General features: G+C 40.7%; 1 protein-coding gene across 1 annotated transcript in view; it reads right to left on the reverse strand.

Moving 5' to 3' along the window:
- The window catches only part of PHLPP1 (PH domain and leucine rich repeat protein phosphatase 1), a 208,939-nt gene that overhangs the window by 54,803 nt on the left and 129,479 nt on the right, over positions 1-24,657 (reverse strand). The window contains exons 4-6 of the mRNA XM_044242857.1: positions 23,872-24,038; positions 2,275-2,421; positions 1,435-1,665 (exon numbers count right to left, since the gene is read on the reverse strand). Coding sequence (XP_044098792.1) covers positions 1,435-1,665; positions 2,275-2,421; positions 23,872-24,038 — 545 coding nt within the window. The remainder of the gene's footprint in view (positions 1-1,434; positions 1,666-2,274; positions 2,422-23,871; positions 24,039-24,657) is intronic.

The raw sequence follows: 24,657 nt of genomic DNA on the forward strand, positions 1-24,657 counted from the left end.
AAATTGCTAACCAACACTTCCCCGGGTGCAAAAGGCATGATTTCTTTAGTCTGAGGAAAGGGAAAGTCAAGTAATCCTTGTTTTTTGCTTTTGTTTTTTTAAGATTTTATTTATTTATTTGAGAGAGAGCAAGAGAGCATAAGCCTGCAGAAGAGGGAGAGAGAGAGGGGGAGAGGAAAAAGCAGACTCTCCACTGAGCCCTGAGGCTTGATTCCAGGACCCCGAGTTCATGACCAGAGCCGAAGGTGACATTTAACCGATGAGTCTCCCAGGTGCCCCAAGGAAAACAGTTCTCTGAGGGACTTGAATAAATGGGTTTCCAAGGCCCGATATATAAACGCAGAAGAAAAGGAGCAAAAAATGATGCTTTTTATACTGATAAAAGTCAACAGGCCTGAGTGAGGGTCTAGGGTTATCAACAGAGAGGAAAGTGGGTAGGAAGGCAAAGAAAGAGCCACCTTTGACAAAAGGGAGGTGTAGAGTCTAAGAATGACAGCGGCGCAGATTCCATGAGGAGAAGAGAATCCTCAATTAGGTAATAAGAAGGATACATCAAACACACTGGGAGTGTGAGGCATTTAACTCGATTCCCTCCCAAACCTTATGAATGAGGTTCTGTTACTAACCGTAATTTAGAGATGAGAACACAGTTGCAGAGTAATTAAATATCTTGCCCAAGATTTAACATCATGAGTATGTGGTCATCAACCTCTGGCTAATGGAGGAATTAGGGTGGTTGAAAAAGTATCAAACTGGGAAAATTAGTATGAAGGCCTAAGCCTGATATGTTGCTTTGCAGGAACTCAGTTCCATACCAGACTCTTCTTTTTCCTTAAGAGAAATTTAGAAGAGCTTCCTCCTTGTATGCTGGTTCTTTGTATATTAGAAACTAAAACTGAACCTCACATACTAAGGGATGATCATGGAGCATCTTTAATGTAGCAAGGACTATGCCAGTGTTTTTAGTTGGAGTTGAGTTGGAGATCGGGAATCAAAATGGGGTTCCTTGCTCTTGTGAGGTGTGAGGGTGGAGGTTCTGGCCAAACTTGGGCCTAATGAGAGGTTATGAATTTTACATTTTTATAAAGAACAGTAAACTAAGGGAAGAACCATGTGGACAGAAAAATAAAAAAATTAAAATAAGTAGGTTAAGTAATTTAATTTAATAAATACATTATATTACATTAGGGAAGTCGAGGAGGGAAAAAAAATTAAAGAAGAGATGCTCAATGATGTTACCTATCTCAAGCCAAGGAAAAGGAGGACAAAGAGATAAAATATCCACTTTGTTCTCAATGATACAGTTTTCATTCACCATAAATTCCAACTAACCAGCCTGCTTGCCTTGCAAAAGAATATCACCAAAAGTGCTCTAACCTACTCCTAAATGTAAGTCAACCACTTAAATGGGATATATTTCTTAAAAATAGTTACCTTAGATCCACATGTTTAATGTGAGGCATTTTTCTTAACGCCTGTAGCCTAAGGGTCTCCATACAGTTTCCAGACATACAAAGTTTATCCACAGCAGTCAATTTCTCCAAAACCTCTGGAATGTCAGTGAATTCATTGAAAGAAAGACCAAGATAACTAAGCTGATGCATGTTCTCCAACTCAGGAGGAAGGGCCTGGAGAAAGTTTCCATCCAGCAAGAATGTCTGTAAGCTAGTAAAGAAAACACAAAAATTATAGAGAGAATGTGTTGATTTTACATTTTTACTATCACTGGACAAGTTCACCAAGTATAGATCATATTATTAGGAAAAGAAGATGAATTATCATTTGCAAAATTCACAAGGGCAGGGCCCAAGCAGTAATACACCACAGAGAAAAGATCAGAGATAAGCATCTTAATCTTTTACTGGAAGCCAAAATTATGACCCATTTTCCCAAGTTGGATAGGCATAAATGGGAACAACGTGGGCTAACTACGTAGTCTGAATCAGACCCAATACCCATCTTCCATTGTTACTTTAAATATTAAGTCTTAGAATTCAACATAACTCAGAAAATGACAAAGTAAGCATGTCATCTCATGGGCAGACACACTCATCTGTGGGATCTTCAGTTCTAAACAAGGACATTTTAATTTTTTATAAGACTCTAAAGAGTACAAAAGCTAATAAATGAAATCTCCAGAAGAGCCCAATCTCTCGTTTCAGAGCCAAGACTTCCGTGACCAACATAACAAGTGAACTAATTTCATAGGCTGCGGCCCCTGGCAGCTTCCCGGGGTCTCTGCGGGGTACCGCGCAGTGGGGTTGGAGTACGCACTTGTGCATGACTCCCACGGCCGCCGGGACGGCTCGCAGGGCATTGCAGGACACGTTCAGCTCGGTCAGGGTCGGAATACTGCAGACTGCTAATGGGAAGTCCCCTAAGTGATTATTGGAAAGGTTAAGACTCTTCAGCTTGGTGAACCTGTTCAAGTAAAACAACAGAAAAGATAGATGTCAGAGATGCACAACATCACATCAGTTAGCATAGCCTTAGAGATACTCTAACCCCATTCAGCCGGGGAGGAAACGAGCCCACGGAGGTTAAGCGCCCTGCGGAGCTGGAGTGAACCTCTTCAGACCCTAAGGCCGGTGTTTTACCTAAAATATAAAACATTTACAAACAAATAAATTTGTCAGTCTAGAACGAGATTGAATATTTGAAGCTGGGAGTTGGACTGGAGTAATTTCGTTCTCTTTCCTCGGGGCCAGCTTCATGAACGCACCACTATGCGCTCAGGGAGAGAGAGGGCAGGAGTAGGCAGATCAGCCCTTCCGATTTTCTGTGTCAGCCACACAAGTCACAAGCCTTTCTGCTCCATTTCTCCCCAATACAAACCTGAAATAAAAAATTAATTTATCAGAACGATACACGCTCCCAGGGAACCAAGTCTTACAGTTCCAAATTTAAGAACCAATGATCATTTTTCAGTCTCAGCCCAGCACCGATACCGCTAAGCGCCGCCCGGTCCGGGAGAGTTCCTCGCCCTTCACTTGCACGACCTTCTCCCGCAGCCACTTCCAACATTCTCCGACTGTTTCCTCCTAGGTTTCTTTCTTTTTCCCTCTTCAACTTCTCTTCCCCGCTCCATGGTTAAATGTTTCTTGCAGATCTGTGCTTTGCAGCTTCTTCCCTACCTACCTCTACCTTCCCTACCTACCTCTACCTTGCCTTCCTTGGAAATCGTTTTCCTGCTCTGTGAACCCACCACACGCCATCTCCTGCCTCCCGGGCTACCCTACAGGATTTCCAGTGCGAAACTCAACCTATGTCTTTCTCCCAGACCAGCACTGCCTTCTGATTTCTTTTTTTAATGGCTTTTTTCTCAGTGTTTTACTTCTCTGTCGGTCCACTGCTGACCTCTACACTTTTTTTTTTAATTTGACATGAGAATCAGATTAGTTATTGCATTATGCTAATTATTTTTTAAAACTGACCAAGCCTAAATACTGGGCAGTATGTACGATGCCTAGAACAGACACATACATCTTAAAAATAAATCCAATTCAATCCCATCAGCATTTTAAAGAAATTGTCATGTGACCCATCTGTTGAACTTTATAATAAAAACAATTAAACTTCTTAAAAATTTTTTTTAAGATTTAGTTTATTTATTTGAGAGAGAAAAAGAGCACACACATACACAAGCAGGAAGAGAGGGATAAGCAGAGAGAGAAGGGCAAGCAGACTCTGTGCTCAGGAGCCTGAAGCAAGGCCAATCTTATGATCCTGTGATGGTGACCCCAGCTGAGGTCAAGACTCGGATGCTTAAGCAACTGAGCCACCCAGGTGCCCCTAAGTTTTAAATAGCAACATAAAGTTTATTCTAAACAGAAAGGTGACAATGGGCCTATCTGACAGGTTAAAGAAGCATTATGATTTTTCTTTTAAAATAGTTAATTTTCTTAAATGGTGAAGTGTAGAACTAATAGTATGTCAAATTAAACAAAACAAAACCTTAAGAATTAACTGCTAAACCTGAATAATCATTTTAAATTTGCATTATACTTTATAATATGAGTCATTAGGCCTTCTTAAAACAAAGACTGCTCATCCTCTACTCGGACTAAATCATCCAATATCTATACTACATGAGCTAGAATTACAGGTTGTATTATTCCTAGTGCAGAAGTTCTCAAAGCAGGGTTAGAGGACTTAAAAGAGGTCGCTCAGACCCTCTCAAGAGAATTCCCAAGGTCAAAACTACTTTTGTAACAATACTAAGTGCCATTTGCCTTTTCCCATTCTCCTTTTCTCTCAAGTGGCCAGTGGTGATTTCCACCTGGCCTCTGCGATAGCACACCAGACTGGATGCAGAAACAGGAGAAATCCATCTATCGTCTATTAAGCCAGACATGAAAAGATCTGCAAAAATATAAAACAAGGACACTCTTCTACCTATTTTTTTCTTTTCTAAAATAGTTACTTTCCATAAAAAATGTGTATGTTAACAAGAATGGGTTGATTATTTTTCTAAATGAATGCATATTAAAATGCTTTTCAGTCTAAATTTTTAATGTGGTAAATATCAAAAGATTTAATCCACATAAATAAAAACAGCTTCGGGGCCCCAATTTTTGAGAGTAAAGGAGTCTTAAAATAGGGTTGCCAGATAAAATACAGAAAATAAACACCACATTTTTTTTTTTAAGTGTAAAGTCTGTCCCAAATATTGCATGGGACATACTTATACTTAAAAAAAAAAATTGTTGTTGTTTTTCTGAAATTTAAATTTAACTGGGTGCTTTTTTGTCCTTCTAAATCTGCCAACTCCATCCTGAAATAGATGAAACTGCTGTTCTAGTCCAAACAAAAACAGTACCCTACTTTCTAGATAGGACTCCTCATTTGGTAGAACTGGCCACAGTGTAAAAATATGCACACAATTAACCTGAACTTAGAAAAAAAAGTTCCTCTAGGAAGGAAAAAGACCTACCAGACATTGTCCAACACAAGAGAGTGGAGATGAACCGATTACAACTCCAGGAGTTACTCAAGACAGCAAATGAAAGCATCTGCTTTTGGAAAAGTATTTGTCAATAATATGAAGGCGGGGGTTGGGGGGTGAGGGGGTGGGTAGTACATTCACCTTTGCAAACAAATTTACTAGAACCACACCAGCCCTGACAACAAAGGAAAGCAGGAGTAAGCTGAATAAGTAAAAAGCAATAAAAAGAAGAAACAAACAAAAATAAAGCTCTCTCGTGTGTGTGTGTGTGTGTGTGTGTGTGTGTGTATGTATATATTTGCATTTTAAAATGGCCACAGGCTGTACATATAAAAAAGTGCAATTATTCTTCGCATCAATTCAATGATAAAAATACTACCAGACCTTATGATAACGAGAACTGCCCCCAGGCCTAGGGGCCAAGTACCACCCCCCCCCCCAAAGAAGTCTGCACAGTCCAATAAGATAGCAACAGCCTTCAGTGACTGGTCCAAACTGAAATGGGGCTGGTCCAAACTGAGATGTTCTCTAAGTATAAATACACAACAGATTTCAAACACTTAATATGAAAAGGAATGCAAAGTCATTAATAATTTTTTAGAACAGATAGCCATTTTGATATACTGTATTAAATAAGATTTATTATTAAAATTAATTTCAATGGTTTTTCCTTACTTTCTCTAATGTGGCTTATCAAAAAATTTAAAATGAACTCATGTGGCTCACATTATACTTTTTCATGGAGAAGCATTTTCTCCATACCAAGAATAAGCAGATTTCCAGAATTCATTACCCAAATGGCACCAAACGTGTTTTCAGGGCTTGTGTGGGCTTCCCTGGGCCCATCTTCCTCACCCACAGGCCCTAGGTGTAGACAGAACTTGGGACAGCGTGTCCACAGCCCTGTGGTATGAGGGATGGAGCCAGAGACAAAATAAAAAGATGTTTGGGCCACCAGCCAGACTTCCCCACACTGCCATATCCAATGTGGAACACCAAGGGGTCAGACGATTTTGAACGTTAACCTCTGCTTGTAAGTCATTAGATCTGTTAAGGTAGGAAGAGAGAACACATTTAACAGTTTATTAGCTTGATTATAACTTAAATATTTAGATATGGTACAGCGCCTGCATTTAAACTCTTGCCGTAGACCTGTGCATTTGAAGGGCTGACTCTGATTTGTATCTTAAATTTCTTTCCTTTCTTCTCATCACAGTCCCCACATCCCTCATATTCCTCCCTGTGCAGCCCATCCCCCAAATTCTTCCCAGAAAAGAACACAGTGTTCAGGAGACTTGTTTAGCAAACAAAGCATGAATTGTTTCTGAGAACTCGAGTTCTTGGTCCGAACACATTAAAATTCATTTGTTTTGGAAACTCTAACCCTTACCCTTCTTAGAGTTCCACTTTTTCTTTACAGATGTGGAAACAGTCAGATTACAGGCATCTGCCAATTCAAAAAAGCCCTTGGGAGAAAGATAACCTAGAATCTACTTCTCTCAGGTCTTAAAATGGGGAAGAGATACCTGGACGGCAATGTTTAAGTTAAAAGACAGATAAGAAATCAAAATGGGTAATGGATGACCTTTCCTCTCTTTACCTTCATTCAAAAAGAATGCAGAGGAGGGAGCAAGATAACAGGGAAGAAAAGACTAGAAATTTCTCGTCTCTTATAAGATAAGACATTTACCTCTGTCATGCTAATAGGTGAAACCCATAAATTATCAAATGTACACAGACTCAGATTTCAAAATAAAACTGGCTGGCTTTGGAAAAATACATATTTGGTGAAGTATTTTAAATAATTTTATTTTAAGCTACTATTACACTTCTTCTTCTTTTTTGTTTTTTTTTTACTATTACAGTTCTTAAACCCTAAAAGTCAGTCCTACATTACATTCACTCTGGTTACAGATAATCCCTCATAGCTGTTCAATATAATGTAGAACACAATCAGAACATCCTAAAATTTCAAATTAATAAAAATTACTGTAATGATGATTTTAACAACTATAATGGTCAGGTTAGCAGTTACTAAGGAATGATTCTTCTTGATGTTTTAGAAACTAAAAGGACAGGAAATTCTGTAGTTTGTTTTTTAAAACACGTTATATGTATATTCGTACACACAGTGCCAAGGCTAAAAAAGTTACCTGAAGTGGATATACCCTCTTCATTTCTCAGTTATCTAAAGTGAGAATAAAGGGGCCTTTGAAGTCATTTTCTCTGATTTCTCCAGCTCGCGGATACGGAAAGTAGGCTCAGAGAAACTGCGTCACATACAGCCTGAAATGCTGCCTTTCAACATCAATACTACCTCTCATCTCTCCCGCTCTTCTTTTATTACTTCTTACTAGAGACTTCAATATAAATAGGTACCAATTACTAATAATCCCAAGTCACAGGTCAAAGGGTGGTCTCAGAGCAGAGTATGGAAAGCCCTCTTTTTTTCAGCCTCCCCTCCCCCTACAGAGAGTGGTGTCCCCTCGGCAAAGGACGATGGACATTTTGAACACCATGTGCAATTCCATTTAAAGCAATGCAGCCACAAGCCAGGGCCCACCAACTGGCCAGCAACCTGCGAGGCCTGACTTCACTCTGCAGAGCAAGCAATCTGCTTTAAAGAAAGAGCTGTAATTCATGTCCTTTTTTTTTTTTTTAAGATTTTATTTATTTATTCATGAGAGACACACAGACAGGGAGGCAGAGGCAGAGGGAGAAGCAGGCTCCCTGCAGAGCAGAGAGCCCAAAATGGGACTCAATCCCAGGACCCTGAGATCGTGACCTGAGCCGAAGGCAGCCGCTTAGCCATCTGGGCCACCCAGGAGCCCATGTCCATTTGTTCTGTAACAGAGCTCAAAGTAGGGGAAAAATCAAGATAACATTTATCCAGTGTCTAATAGAGTAATCTTAGTTAATTCTTAAAGCTAATTGGTGTTATTATAACATTTAGTCATGATAATGGGCATTGTAGGCTTCTAGAACTGAGGTCTCAACACAAAGTTCCAAGGTACAATTTTTTTTTTTTTTTAAATACTAAGTGTCACAAAAAAGTGCAGTCAGGGGTGCCCGGGTCGCTCAGTCAGGTAAGCCTCCAACTCTCGATTTCGGCTCAGGTCATGATCTTAGGGTTGTGGGATCCGGCCCGCACCCAGATCCACGCTCAGCTCCCTGACTGCATCCTACTCCATGCCCCGCACTCTCTAAAAGACGGATCAATTCTGAAAGGAAGGAAGGAAAAGTGCAATCAACTAAATACTTGATCATCTATAAAGACAGAAAACTCTAATTATAACTTCGTTCACAAAGAAAAACTGGAGTCCCTCCCCAACTAGGTACCCTAAGGGCCATATAACAAAGTGTAGGATTGCCTGGCGGGGGTGGGGGGGTGTCTTAAAATGATGGAAGGTCACCAGGCTTGTTCTTCATGATCCTAGACGCTTCTGATCTTTCTCCTTTCTCAGCATGTAACCACTCAGCCCACCCACACTCAAAATGCAACGGACAAAGTTCTTTACGGATATTTGGGAAACAAAACCAAATAAATAGTATGATGATTCTTTGGAGACATAATTAGTTTTAGATCCATCTAAATATTTAGTAATCTTTCCATAAAAATATAGTAATTTGACCATAAAACAAATGACAGTATGGCGGAGGTACTCCGGTTTTTAAACCTATTCAAATGTGATTAAATGGGAGTTACGTGTTGTGCTCATGAAGAGGAAACCATACCTGCTCTACTCAATGATTCTAACAGAGAGAAATCAATATTATTTTCTGGAGTTATTATTCACTACAAGTGGGTCAATTAGAGAAAGATTCCCTGGTGATTGATTTCTGTTTCATAGTAACAGTCCATGTTTCACTTGTTTTTTTCCCTGTGGGGGAACATACTAATACACTTTGGAAATTATTAGGCTCCAATATTAAGTAATGAAGGACCTGCTCGAGGGCTGGAGTTGTAAGCCTAGCTCTGGGCTTAGTCTCCTGCTTTCCATGAATTATGAAAAGCAAGCTCCCTAATGGCTCAGAGTGGGTGTACCGTAGTGGAGAGCTGCCAGGCTCTCAGTGCTCCGTAATTCCCACTGCAGTAGCCTTTAAGAGGATTGCTTTTATTTGATTACTGAAATAATACATGCTCATTTTAACAAGTCGAACTATAGGAGCATATAAAGAAGACATTAACGGTCTCTTCTATGTCCTTCCAAATCCCATCCCTCCTGAGATGACCAGTGTCCAGTTTGGTGTACAGGCTTCCAAAGCTCTTCCTCCCCAGAGAGCACATACATGCATAAATAGGAGATAACCCCCCTCTTTTTTGAATGGGCTTATACCACACACATTTTTTCTATGACTTGTTTTCTCATCGACTACAGACAAATCATCTTTCGGAGGCAGTACGTAAAAGTCTAATTCACTCTTCTGACAAATGTACCCCAACTTATCCACCCATCCCTCCACTGACTGACGTCAGGAGTACTCCCAGCTGTTTTTTGCTGTTAGGAATAATTCAGCACATCCTCTTGTGCATCGGTGTTTTCATTTTGCAGTATTTGTGGGTGCCCAATGACTTACCATAATTCTGAAATCGAACAGGCTCTGAAAATTTAAAAATTTTTCACTGATTCATGTGGTGACAAAAGTTGACCTGCGCTGATGTGAATATCCTGACATGAATTTGTTCCCTTTAGAAATATAAACGTGTCTGCTCACAGAGCCCCAAAGCCTGCTAGACATGCTATATAATATACGTTTCTATATTATCTTTAATAATCTGAAACTCTCTGAAATCTGAAACACAAACGGCCTTAAGAATTTTGGGTCAGGGACTGCAAACCTGTTTTTCTAAAAGTGTAACTGATGGGTCCAAGAATATGTGCAATTTAAACTTTAATACGAACTATTAAATTACCAAATGTTGTAGAAATTCACAATCACCCCTGCTGGAGAGGGCTCCTTTCTATGTTCCTTTCACTAGCACTTAACGTTGGCACCGTTTCCGCTGTGGCCAATCTGATGAGCAAAATGTGGTATCTTTTTGTGGAGTTCATCTTCTTCGGGATACACATTCATATCCTTTGCCTGTTTTCCTACTGGGTTATTTGTCGTCAACTTAATAACCTGTAGTCGCTCCCCCAGTATTAACTGCCACACCCACTGTCACATGCTGCTATATGTCACATGACACTCAGAGCTTCCTGTTTCATCTTCCCCCACTCTGTTTGTTAATCATAACTTAAGCCACACACTAATTTTTATTTGCTCAAATTTGACATTCTTTTCCCTGATGGAGTCTATACTTTTCACCTTGCTTGGGAAGGTCCTCTTACCTCACCCCAAAATGGTACAAAAGTTCTCCCATATATCCTCATATTCATGTATTTTATTTCATACATTCAAATCTTTATTTCACCTAACACTTATTTCTTACATGTGAAGCTTGGTAGAGGTCTACTCCCGTTTTAGGGGGCTTTGGGGGAGGTGTCTAGTAGTTAATTATGCCAACAGCATGTATTAAATAAATCACCATTTTCAATATTCATTCAATTTAACATTCATTCAATTTTATATACCAGGAAAAGAGAGAACAAAAAGAGAAAGCCTACTACTGTTCAAATAAAACGAAGCGAAAACCGTAGGTAAAAACAAGCCACAGGGGCACCTGGGTGGCTCAGTGGGTTAAAGCCTCTGCCTTCAGCTCAGGTCATGGTCTCAGGGTCCTGGGATCAAGCCCCACATTGCTCTCTGCTCAGCGGGGAGCCTGCTTCCCCCTCTTTCTGCCTGCCTCTCTGTCTACTTGTGATCTCTATCTGTCAAATAAATAAATAAAATATATTTTTTAAAAAGCTACATTTACTTTTTATTTCTCTTTTTTCCCAGGATAATTTATAAAATCAAATGCCTGCTCTTTGGTTCTTCCTAAGAGCCCAGCTGGTGTCGTGGAGACTATAAAATGCTTCGATTAAACAATTCATTTGACAGAGTAACTTGTCTCCTTTATCTGTAGAAGGATAAATCTTGGAAAGAGTATCAAAGTACTTTTAAAAATGTGTACTGAATGCACTCTCTCGAGAAGCATTAAACCAGTGAGTGAAAGAGACGCTGCTCAGCAGCTTCTTCATTTACCCGGCTTGCACTTCGAACGGACTCCTCTAGCGCAGAACTGCACTGTTTGTGAACTTTGTCCCACAGCCATGTTTTAATATTTTTGCCTAACCCAGGTATGACCTAGGGCAACTGGGCAACAGTATTTATGTCAGAAAACAAAACAATTTGCAAAAGACTTAAAAGGCGCTCTTTCCCTGGATACAGAAGGAAAGCACGAGTATCTTTTGCCCCATGTTTCTCTGGGACACATCTGTGGCTGCGGTGGCCTGAGAAACATTTGAGTCACTGAGGCCGCTTCAGAACTGCCGGAATGCCTCCTCTTCAGAAACCATGACTCAGCTCCGTTTAGCTCTCATACCCCAAACTCTACTGCCCTGGGACTGAACTCTCGTCGGTGACTTCTCCGCTTCTTGGTGCAGTGATTTTTCCTGTTGTCCCTTTAGGACGAAGTCCACCAGCCTCGCACCGAGTGAACACCTGCCAGGGTCTTCTGGGAGTTTCGGCGTGTGTACAAATGTACAAATGCTAACCTGGCACACAACCAGCTTCTCAGCACTTGAGCCAAAATACACAGAAACCATTCCATCGTAATCCTAATCACCATTAATGACTCTCAGCACAAGCAAAACAGGCGTATCACCCTCTCATATGACTCGAAAACAAAAACAGACACACGCATATCTTGGATAAAACTGTACTGGAGAAAATTTTTTTTAAGAATTGCTTCAGAATAAGTAGAGAAAGCTACAAGTCACAGACATAATTTTTCCAAAATAATAATCAAGGAAATCAAGAACACTCCATGTTGGCAACAATTACAATGGACATATTGCTGAGATGCAAATTAAAGCATTCCCTAAAGAGAGACATTTCTATTTTAATCCTCTTTTTAAAATGATTCAAATAGGAGGTGCTTATTGGTTACTTACTTTGTACCAGACCCAGGCTAAGTTAACCCTATGTATACAACAGCCAACAAGACAGAGCTCCAACCCACAGGGGTGGTGGGGGGGGTCGTGGCTGGCTCCCATGAATCAAGTAAGTACATTATATAGAAAACCACTCCAGGGACACCTGGATGGGCTCAGTCAGTTAAACACCCGCCTTCATTCAGCTCAGGTCATGACCCCAGGGTCCCCACAGCAAGTCCCACAGTGGGCTCCTTGCTCAGCAGGGAGCCTGCTTCTCCCTCTGCCTGTTGTTCCCCCTGTTGTGCTCTCTGACAAATAAATAAATAAAGTCTTGAGAAAAAAAAAAGAAAAAAGAAAAAAGAAAACCACTCCAAATCAGAAGATGGTAATCATGTGGAAAGAGTAGTCTCTAGATCTACAGTAATCTACAGTAACCCCACACTAACCAAATTCATGCAAACAATGAGTCACAAGAAGCATAAATCTGTCTTCTGATTCTTTTATAAACTGGCAATACAATGACTGAAATGACAAACAAGCGTTATGTTATTATGTTACAGTTAAACTTATCTTTCCTATGAAATGGTTTCTTTATTCAATTTATCCATGACTACCTTTTCTCATTTTCTTACAAACAGATCTGCCCAAAGCCAATTCAATTGCAACATCATTCAAGAGATGTTTAATATTAACCACCACACTAGCAGGAACAAAGAACAAAAATGTAAAAAGTAGAAAACAAATCGCTATTTCCACTCGTCTTCTCAGAGGAAAGAAAAAGAGAAGACCCACAAAGTATACTTGGATAAAATCCCAGTCGAGTCATATAAGGATATATAAAAATGAAAGCTAGGTAACATCTCTATCACAGATATCAGATTATCAAAGGAGAAAATGAACGTAAGCTAAGGTCGGAGAGAATAATTACATCATGAAAATGTGCTTAGACATGAGCAGTTTAAGCTCACCTCTCAAATAAACCAGGTATATCTGATAGTTAACAGAAAAAGTCCAGTGCCCAAAAGTTTACTAGATACAGTAAAAGTCTAACCATCCATTCAGTAAACATTGCCTGAATTTGTATTATGCACAAAGGTGTGTAAAGCATACAAACATGAATTACAAATGGTTTTCACCCCCCATGAATTTAAAAATAGTTTGGGAGCAAAGGCGCTATAATACAAAGCACAAGATGAAAACTTACTGGAAAAAAAATCACGGGTACTTACAGAAGAGAAAAGTCACTTTAATCAAAGGGACACAAACAAGAGTTTAATGGGGAGATGGGGATTGGAAGAGAGGACATTCAAAGAGAATAAATTTAACATGTCCTGTGAAAAATGCAGTTTCCTGGGACGCCTGGGTGGCTCAGTCAGTTAAGCATCTGCCTTCAGCTTGGGTCATGATCCCAGGGTCCTGGGACAGAGTCCCCCACCAGGCTCCTTGCTCAGTGGGGAGCCTGCTTCTCTCTCTGCCTACCACTCCCTGTGCTTGTGCTCTCTCGCTCTCTCTCTGGCAAATAAATTAAAATCTTTTAAAAAAAAAAAGTTTTCCTGGGTCTCACCACAGGAGGTTCTGACTCCGCAGGGATGTCTGGAAAAAAGATTTCCCTGTTGCCTGTGAACATCCCATGTGATCCCGACATAAGCATTCATAAATCATATTTTGAGAAACTCTGATTTGGAGGGCAAAAACTACAGGGTATACTTGGGAAACATTAAGCAAATGATAGCATTAAGCAGAAAGAGCTGTGGATGTACAGGGCGCACAGAGACTAAGCACGGAGCGCCTCAAACTCCAGATGAAGACACTGCTATTTCCCTATGAAAAAACCTGAATAGAGAAGTGAAATAGTCTACGTGAGGAGGCATGGTTTTGTGTGTATCATTAAAATCACAGGACATCTCTGCTTTCCTTGATGGGCTTCCCCTACACACACACACACACACACACACACACACACAGACACACACACACACACACACACACACCCCACCCCACCCCCCCCCACCTCTCTACATGGGGTGAAAGGTGCATTCTGACAGAAATCTTACAATGAGAAAAAAAAAGAAAACTAGGTGGGAAGTCGGACTTTCCCTCACGTTCTCTTGTTAATTACAGGTCCCACGGACATCACCGGGAGGGCTGGGTGTCCCCTCCTTCAGAGAAGGCACTGGGAAACCATCTGCCAGCACTGGGGCCGTCACCCTAACCCGCCCGGGGACAGGACAGCGGGCGCGTGACTCCTCCCGTTCACAGCTCTGACTGTGGCGATCGTGGCGAAGGACAGCAGAACTACAGGCACTCTTAACAACAACAACGACGCTCACAGATTCTTCATTTTTAACACGTGTGTGGGCAGAAGGAACTCCAGAGCGCGCTGAGGCTGCCCCAGTTGAGGCAGAGGAGAGAGGGAGGAAAGGGCATCACTGGGTTTCCCTCACAGTTCTTGCACTGGCAGACAAAGGGTTTTTTCCAGATGTCATTAGGAACAGCAGTAATCATGTTTCCAAGTCATGACGACGCTTCACCATAAAAAACCCACAAAATGAGCATCACCGGCCGGCCTCTCCCTGCACGCGTATCACTGTCCCCTAAAAGCCCTGTGCAGAGGGGAAAGTTGGTCGCCACTCAGACTAACAAACATGTGCAAATACTCTGTTCGACATTAACCACTTGCAGGTAAGGTAAAGCCTGGACAGTACAGCAAAGAGCTCAACTAGAACAAACGGAAGAATGGAACCGGCCAGAATACAACAGCCTCACTGGAATCAAGCCAAGGCTTCTGAAGATCCCTCCTTTCTTTTTATTTAAGTGGGGAAAAAAGTTAAACATCTTAACGGATCCCAAGAAGTCAATAAGGCAGCCGGTAATTTAATACAGTCTGGCTGAAAAAGAAATCTTTTGTTTCTTTCTGAGCTCCCTCTTCTTCATGCACCATGTGAGGGAAGAAGAATATCAGCTATTATTTTCAGAAATGAGGTCGGGAGCCCACACCAAGGGGAAGACCAAAGGCTACGCAGTCTCAGTGCCCCAAGCACCAAGCGGAGGCTTTCCTTTGATCAGGGAGGGAAAATGGGAGTCGTGTGAAATGGAAAGCTTCCCAAGAGGATCAAAATTCCATCTGAAAAGCAAAGCTGTAGAATAAAGGAACTTCCAGTGTTGGGAAGAGTTAACTGAAAGAAGGGCATTCTACCCAGTCTATGAAATTCCTTACACACTTGGCAAGCCCCACCAAACCTCAGTAGTGGAAATTCCTTCCCAAGGTTACTCCTCCCTGAGCAGCCCTTGCACTAAGGGCTCTTTAACACACCGGCTGTACCCTTTCTGTCGCACTTAGCACTTGTTCACGTGTAATATTTCTTTATATGGCAGAACATCTTCAAAGAAGCTGAAGTCGGGCTAGGTACTGCAGTTCTAAGGCTGGCAAATGAACTGCAAAAAATATTTTAGCATGCGGCTCCTGATTCTACTCTTAATGGACGACCACCATTCCCATTCAAAGGAAGTTTTCAGAAATTACGGATAAAAACACAATATTAAAATCTCTTCCTTTAAAAACCTGGAAAGGTGAACTTCTGGGATGGGTAAGTAATTAACATGGATAACTTCGTAGCTCTGGAATGCCAAGATCCCCAAAAGAACAGAGTAGGAAATAAGGTCATTTGTTTTCCACTCCATGGGGGATTAAAAATGTGGAAAATTGAGCTTTCTAAGAAGAAGGTACTTGATAAATTCCAGGCATAACTACGAGTTTCTCAATGCTCATTTCTTCATAGCTTTCATTCTACTCCACCCACACACTCGCAAACCCAACTCAACCTCATTCCTTCTCCCCCACTGCTCTCCCCTTTGAAACATCTCTGCTCCCCTCCCCATCCCTCTTATTCTTTTCAGCTAAAACACATTTCACATTTAAACAGAGATCAAATCACTTCTCTCTTCCAAGTCTTTAATTCACGCTGTCCTTGACCCAAAGGTAATTGTGATCTGTACCTTAAGTTACATTATACCCATTTATACCATAGTCTGTAAGACACAAATGAAAAGTTTACCCCTAAGTTCCTTGAAATTGATCTCCAGGTACTATGCAATGTAACATGATGGATGTACCATCTTTCTAAATGACCACTGTCGCCTTAAAAAGAAACCTTAAGCACTAAATGCACCAAATGGTGCTACGAATGTTCAAAGCATTTTTTGGATGCTCTTTTCTGAAAGTTTTAGGATCACATTTCTTTGATTATCCTTGGTTGTGGGAAAACTAACAATTCAACTCAACAAATATTTATTAAGGGGCTTCCCATATATATATAATATTTATATTTTATATATTATATTATATATTATATTATATATATATATATTATATATATTATATCCTGTGGGGGGGCAGCAGAGAGGGAAGACAAAGATAAGGAAACTCCATCTCTGTTCTCAAGGACTTCATATAGATGGCAATGTCTGATGTTTTCAGGTGTTTATTATAAAAGGTACACACTTGGTAAATGCACTAAGTAGAGAGAAAGCTAACAATTCAGAAGACAAAAGGTCACAAGGGAACAGGAAATAACTAAAAGCTTCAAGAAACAAAGGTCATTACAGACATGCTTTGAAGGGGAGGAGGATTCACTGGGTCTGGCGGGTGAAAAGCAGGAGACGCACATTCCTTTCAAGGTGAATGTGAAGTATGTTGAGAGAATGGTGAATAGACTTGTAGCCTTTTTTTTTTTAATTTTTTTTTAGTAAGTCCAATGTCATATTGTCTGTTTAAAATCTAATGTTTCCTTTCCCAACTTCAAATCCTTCTTAGGAATGTCTTTTTTCATCATCTTTTCTGAGTCACCTTGCCATCCAGGCAGTCGTCTCATCTTCCCTTCAACCAAAGAGAAATAGAATGATGAATGACCAGTCTCCCTTCCTCCCCCTGTGGCTGCAATACCTTTGGCAGAGCAGGGGATACTCAACACAGTGCTGAGTGCATCAGGACGACTCCCACCGCCACCATTTGCTCACATACTCCGTCCTTTACATCATACATACTGAACGGCTGACCTGACAGCGGGTCCTCCCTCTGAGGAAGAACAAATCCCTGCTCCCTAAGAATTCAAAGCAAACAAGATAAATGCAGAAAACAGTAAAAAAAAAAAAAAAAAAAAAAGGTGACAGGCTCAAGTCAAGAATCTTTCCTTACGGCACCTGCGCTGAAAGTCACTCAGGCAAAAATTTAATGTGACATCAAATGTTTACAAGTTGAAGCAACACAGCTATTCCTAGCACTGTACCTTCACAAGAGCAGACGCTTCTTTAAACTATTGCATAAAATATTGTGAAACTGTGAGGACCATAGTAACAAAACAACAACAAAGTTCAGTCTCCAAAGAAGAATCTAAAAAAAAAAAGAAAATCTGATGGTGGTAAACCAAAGAGGATTGATTTTTTTTTTTTGCCTATTTCAGGATCACATAAGGTAAAAAGCACATAAGTAATAATTCTGCAGACACATGATTTACCAAATAATTTGAAACACCAACTTCCACTGAAATTGGAATAATAATCCCCCTATTAAAAAAAAAAAATCAGCTCCATTCCTAGAACTTGCTACCAGAGCAGGGAATCTGAATCGCTTCCCTTATTCATGGATGGAAGTAATAGATAATCACCAGCCATCAACACAACCGAAACACAATCAATTTGTATTTATGAGAGTAATTATTAATTTGTCTAATTTCTAACATATAGAATTAAGCAGTTGAAGTGTGTTTTGATTATCATCAATTTGTCAAATATTAAAACACAGGCTTATCCATAAAAGTGATAGGCAGAACTGAGTAATACATTAAAATGATCTAAGGTGAGGACGTTTAAGTTCAAATGCGGGGGCAAACTTTCCAAGCACCACGGGCAAAGCTCCGGAAGCACGCACACACAAATTCCTCCCACCAAACTCTGCTTCTGTGTTTGCTCTGTGCACGGCTCGCTGTGAGTGCCGTGAGGGCTATGAGCCCAGGGGAGCTCTGGTCCGTCAACCCTTACAAACCCCGGATCCTTCCGTGCAATATTACTGCCCGTGAAACTTGAATAAGGGGTCATTTTAAAACAGCTACATGTCTCAGGAAAATGTCTGAACACGAATTTTGTACAACTAAGTTCATACTGCTTCAGTACAGTATTAAAAAGAAACTCCAGACATGGGAAGGTAAGTTATATTCCTTGAATTTAAAACAGCAAAAAAGTTGTCCTCTTCACTGACTTTACAAAGAAACTTACTATAATTTATTTTTTTTTAATTCTCCATTGCAAATAATAATAATCTTAGGACTAATACCATCTGGGTCATCTAAATGGAGATGTAGCTCATGTAAGTGAAGCACCATCTATTAATAAAACGGAGGTAAATAATACATTCTAATTAACAGTGACATACATAATCACGAAAGAAACCATTAAGCTACCAAAAATTACTCTGATTTTGCCTCTCCTCTATATTTTGAAAACTAACTTGAAGAGTTCCAATGCCAATAAAGGAAAAACAAACAGTGGTTGTTCCAAGAACAATGTTTTCCCTCTGAAACTGCTGGTCTATGTGTGTACATCAGCAGGCCATCTTTCCAGATTTAGAATGCGGCTAGAAAGACCAACGTAAATGTTCTGTGAAAACAGCTCATTTATTTAAGGCAAGAATTTCCAATAGGAAGAAAAATTAAGGGGATATGTGGTTAAGAGAAGAAGTCACAGAACTCCTACCTGTTATAAATGCACTGTACTTAAAGTTACTCCCTGGATATCTGCCCTAACTGACTTTGTAATCTAAAAATTCATTCCTTGATACTTAGGTAAAAACACAGTAAGCTCCCCTCCGGTATCTCTCTAACATATTCACTATGAAACATGCACTAGAAATAAGCACAAATTCCATAAACACACAAATCAAAAAATATACAACTAAATACATGGCATATCTCAAATCTGCCTTATTAATTATATTAGCATATAAATGCTACATTAATGCTTTTTGGAGTATGTGAGTTTAAAAATCTATATTATAATTTCAATTCCTAGTACTAAGTGTATGTATGTATATTATACTAGACTTACAAATGTTATTACTTTGAGAACTTGGCAATAAAATAATTCTTGGATGATGGAAGTAGTAGCGTGTGGTAGGGAAAAAAACGCGTTTAAAGCCCATTTGTTTTCCAAAAGGCACACAAGAGCAGCTTCAGCAGTTGCTCAGGAACCCCCCCGCCCCGCCCACACACACAAGTCCCCTCAGTCTAGCCCCTCTAGGCATAAAAAACAGAAACCTTGTTGCCACGTCAAGCTGAAAAATCTTCTACCTTAAGTGAAAGACATGGCTTCATCCTGCACAAAGTATGAACCAATAATACGTAAGTTCATATGTTTTGTCTGCTTTTCTAAAAAAACATAAATGAAGAAAGCTGGACGCCACTACATACTACCCATTTATATCAAGTACTAAAACGGGCAAAACTCATTTATGGTGTTAAAAGTCAGGATAGCGACTCTCTTTAATCTCATCTCTGACTGCAGGAGGGGCACAGGAAGGCTTCTGGGGTAGCAATATTCTACTTCTCAATCTACGTACCAGTTACATGGATGGATCTACTGTGAGAAAACCCACCTAAGAGTACACTCATTCTTGTGCCTCTTCTATGTTTGTTCTACTTGTACAAAAAGACATCGTAGGGTTACACAAGGAAGACTGAAGACCCCGTACCCTCTCCGGTTCCAGCAGAACCCAGCTGATGCCCTGGAAGAAACAGAACTGGAGTGTCTCTGGCTCAAAGACACCAGGCCTAGTGGAACAGACTGTTCTGAAAACGGGGACCAGTTACTACTGCACACGCTAAACCCTCAGATTCTAGCTCTCTTCCTCACTCTGCTTCCGGAATCTCGGCATGCGTCGCGCACACAGACGACCACAGGATTCCTCTCACGTAACACTGACATGCCTCAGGGAAAAGATCCACAGATACTGTCTTTGGAGGCTCCCCAATGAAACCACAAGCTCACCCCTGGTGGCTGTGACAGGGCTCTACGTGGGGAAGCCTTGCCCACGTATCGCAGTGGCCAACTCACTTCTCAGTGATTCACCATTAAACAGGAACAGAGAGCAAAGGATCGCCAAATAGTTACGTTTCTACACAAAAGTCAGACACCTACACAGACAGGAGAAAAAGAAACGGACAGTGCAAGAAGAAAATAAGCAAATATATAAATAGCTTTAATGCCCTCAGAAAGAGAAGAGAAAAAGAAGAGAATGTTATTAAAACACACACAAATTAAAAAACAAACAAGAAAGAGCTCTTGAAAAATAAAGACAACAGAACTTCAGAAGGGTTAACACAAAGTAGAGAACACCTGTCAAGAAGGAGGGCATTCAAGCAAAGAGAAGGGAAAATTAGAGAATTAGAGGAGAAATGAGGTTCCGCCGAACTCACAGGAATTCGAAAGAAGAAAAGAGAAAACCAAGGTGGGGGAGAAAATGATCAAACAAACACAATGAGAAAGTTTTCTAGAACTGAAGGACATAATTTTTTTAGATTGAGTATTCGTCATAAGGGCTGAAATTAATAAAGAGAGCCAAAGAAGGAACATCCTACAGTCTTCTGGAGGTTGTTTAAAACAAAACAAAACAAGGAAACAAAAGGGGGAAAAAGATCACCTGTGAAGAGAGGGATCAGAAGAGCACAACACTTTTTAATAGCAACTGTAGAACCTAGAAAATAATAGTGCACTGGCTTCAAAATTCTCAGAACACGTGTTTTCCTACGTAGAAGCCAGCCAAATTACCACTCAAGTGGGAGAGAAAATATTTTCAGATATGCAAAGTGTCTGATAAATTGGTCTCCCGTGCCTCCTTTCTCGGGAAGACACTGCATTAAAAAGAGGGAGTAAACCAAGCCTTTCTTCAAGTTACCAGCTGTCAGCAAACTAGGGGTCCAGCACAGGGAGATGAGAGCCACCAGGAAAATGACACAAGGTCATCCCAGGGCGCCAGCTGTGCAGAGGCCCGCGGAGCAGGTAGCTACCCTGACTCCAGGAGGAAAGGAGCGTCCAAGAAAAAGGCATCGAGAAGCATGTCAAGAGTTCTGTCCGACACAGGAAGACTAGAGAAAAAAGTACACAAGTGAGAGGCTACTCTCCAGGCAGCACAACAAAGGAAATATAGTCACTGCATTTAACAAGCGCTTTGGCTGCGGGCCACCGCTCTCTCCTCACGAGGATGACAACCAAAACCGAGAGCCGGCCACACGCCCCGCGGACGGAGCAGCGGCAGCGTGCGCGGGCCAGTGACAAGGGAAGAGAGTTACAGCTTCACCTTCCACAGTAGTAAGCCAACAAACAATGTCCAACAACAACAAAAAAATGTCAAAATAGAAGTATTATAAAGAGTACTTTGGAAGATGGAGGAAAACTGCAAAAAAAGGGGCCAAAAGACTCAAAAATTGTTGCCTGGGGAGGAGGACTGGGATGTAAAGAGGGGCGGGAGCGCCAGGCACATATTCCTGATCAGGAGTCTTGTTGTTTATTAAGATTTTTAAAAATCTACATACGATGTTACTTGGATGGGGAAAAAGTTTAAATTTTTAAACTATGAAAACAAAAACCAAGGAATGTAGGAAACAGCAGCAAGACAACTAGTAAGGACCGAAGGCAGCGGGAAAATGCCAGGGAGGCAGCTGTCCCGAGGAACTCCCTGTGCTGTGCAGGTGGCAGCAGAGATGTGCCTCCCGGGACAGCTGCGGGACAGGCCGTGTGCTGAGGGAGGAGCAGCACAGGCGAAGGGGCCAGGGCCAAGGAGAAAGTTACAGATGCAGAATCCACAGATACAGAGGGCCAACAGGGAAACTCTGAAAGAACTAAAAAATAAGCAGGATGATGCCCCAAACACCCTCCCCCCCAGTATCTGTTTGCTTAGGCCACAAAGGCTGGCTCTTTGGGAAGCATCCTATTCCCTCGTGGAATGAGACGCACTTTGATTTTCTTTGTGTTTAGGTTTTAAATTTTGAAATTACTTATGAAACATGCAAATCGAAAACTATAAAAAATTATGATCATCTAAACATCCACTCCTCAGCTCTTTAAAATATTAACATTTTTGTCATATTTGCTTCTAACTTTTTTAAAGAAATAAACATTGTGGACAAACCTTCCTGGGAGTACTCCCTCACTGCAGCCCCTAGCCTCCTCACAGCAGGAACTGTGCATCTGCTTTGACACTGAGTTCTCCATCCACCTCATCTCTAAACTGAGAGCGTTGGTTTGAATGCATTCTGATGGCCCTGTGTGACATCCTGGACGTCCTGAAAGCAGGAGGGCAGATGGTCCTACATGGCCATGAAGCCTCCGCTGCTTACTATCTAGTTCTTTCAGAGCTTCCCCACTGGCCCTCCATATCTGTAGATAAAAGCACCTCTGCTGTAAAGAATGATGGTTATCTCAAAAAAAACACTTGTACGATTATTTGAGCTCTGAGCCAAACTGGCCAATAATTCGTGGAATGCCACTTTTACTTGAAAAAACAACTGACAAATTCGTTACTCGGACTTGGGTATTTGGCAGACATTTTCTCTACAATGAAGTGAGAAGGTCATTTCAGGAAAAACAACTGACGGTATCTGTTGCCAAGGAGAGCCTTCAAGCTTCCAAATGAACATGAAAATTTTAGAAAACTTGCTTCCACCGTGAACTTGAGAACTTCCCAATACTTAAAGATTTTTCTGATGAGATCAGTGGTGATATTAACAACTGTGAGGTCTTCAAATTGCATAATAAAATGTGCTAACATTTGGAATAGCTTCATTATCTAATGACAGTATTTCCCAAATGACCAATAATTAAAGCAATACAATGATGTGCAGGCAAGGACCCATTCCAAGTGCAAGAAAGGTCAACAGAACCTAGTGTGAAAGAAGTTTTTAAAGTTTAACAACAGGGTTTTAGATTCCATACTGGAAACATTTAAGAAATGACCACTTGTCAAGTTTTGGTATATTATCAAAGAAGACTATTCACAATGGTCTGAAGCAACAATGATCATACTCTTCTCTTTTCCAATTACACACTGCACAAACTTTGTAACAAATACTTACCGGGTTATTCTTTTTGGATATTAAAAACCATGAACACATAATCACAATGCTAAGTTACCACAATTTAATCCCGGATCATTATCGGTCATTTAGAACAAGTGAACAGTTCATTGTTTATTTAAAAGTTATGTTCTTTTCCAGTTAAAGTCTCATATATCTACAAAAAATATGTAAGTATCAGAGGCTTAATTTACTACAGAATCAAGAATGATCATTGGTCTAAAAAGGAAATGAATACAGTAAATTCTTAAATCTGTTTTAAGTACACCCCCAAAAAAGTCCTATCTCTCTAGTTATAAAGCAGACTGTTTAAATGTTTGGCTCTTGAAACCTACACACTAATCACCCAGATGAACTGGTATTAGGGGATTTAAACCTTAGTTCTTAAACTGGTAGAGAAATGTCTTTATGGGAAAAAACTGACTTTTTGTAAATTTCCAAAGAAATAATCTAATCTGACCAAACCTCTGTAGTTCAGAAGTAACACACCGAGTAACAAACTTTTCACAGACCCATCAGCAGATCAGTTAGGAAACAGAAAATACATAAGTATTTTCAAGAGAAATAATTCTTCTTACACAAATCTGTCCAGTAAATGAATATCATAAATCATTCGTTTCAAAGGCAGGGACCTTAAAAAAAATTCCACAGTAAAACTGATAATGTCCTCACTTTCATGAAGTCCTATTACCTTGCCCTCTGAAAGAGAAAGGTCACAGACTGTAGCTGTTTAAGTCAGATGACTCAAGTAACAATCAGAAGCGACCCATTTCTGTATGCTCACCTTTGCAGTTCACTGAGCCCCCTGGCAGTTGGTAGGCAGGGATTCTGCCTTAGGAAGTTTTGTTTTAAGTTGAGATGAGTGAGGTCTTGGCTGTAGAAGAGGTTGGCAGGCAGATGCTCCAGGCTGCAACACGAGAGGTCCACTGAGCTAATGCGCTGTGATGCAACCTGGAGGGGGATAAAACCCAGCCTGATTTTAATGCCATCCATTGATCCTACAGATGCCCCCTATGGACAGAAATATGGTAACCCCATTCAGAACACAGGCATACTGTACAAGGGGCACTAGTAGTCCAAAGACAAACCAGCAGACTATTTACTTAATATAGAACTGAGCCAAGTACTGTAAAAGCAGAAAACGGTGTCCCTGCCTGGACCTGCAGTAACCCGGTATAGGAGACAGGTTACAAAAAGCACAGATTATCCTATCAGGTTCAGTGGTATCAGTAATCTCCTCCAGCCGTAGGGGTTCAGTTCCTGAAAGCGTTCACAGTAAGGGAATTCAGAGCTAAATTCAGGAATTCAGGGTTAGGAGACTGACCCGAACTGAGGTCTAGACGGAACCCATCCAAGCCCTCGCACGGACGGATTTAAAACAGCACAAGTAGGAGCGGTATCCCGGCTCTGCGCACATCGTTCGCAGGAACGGCAGCATAGCCTCAGATTCCACTGCCTGCCTGCTCCCAACTTCTTGGGTTTCTCGCCCCCAAAGCTTCAATGAGATGCTTATAAATCCACTGGGCTTTGCTTCATGCAGTATTCTAAGTACAGTTGATTTAATGTCTGA

The sequence above is a fragment of the Neovison vison genome, chromosome 3 (genome assembly GCF_020171115.1).
Source record: "Neovison vison isolate M4711 chromosome 3, ASM_NN_V1, whole genome shotgun sequence".
Lineage (NCBI taxonomy): Eukaryota > Metazoa > Chordata > Mammalia > Carnivora > Mustelidae > Neogale > Neogale vison.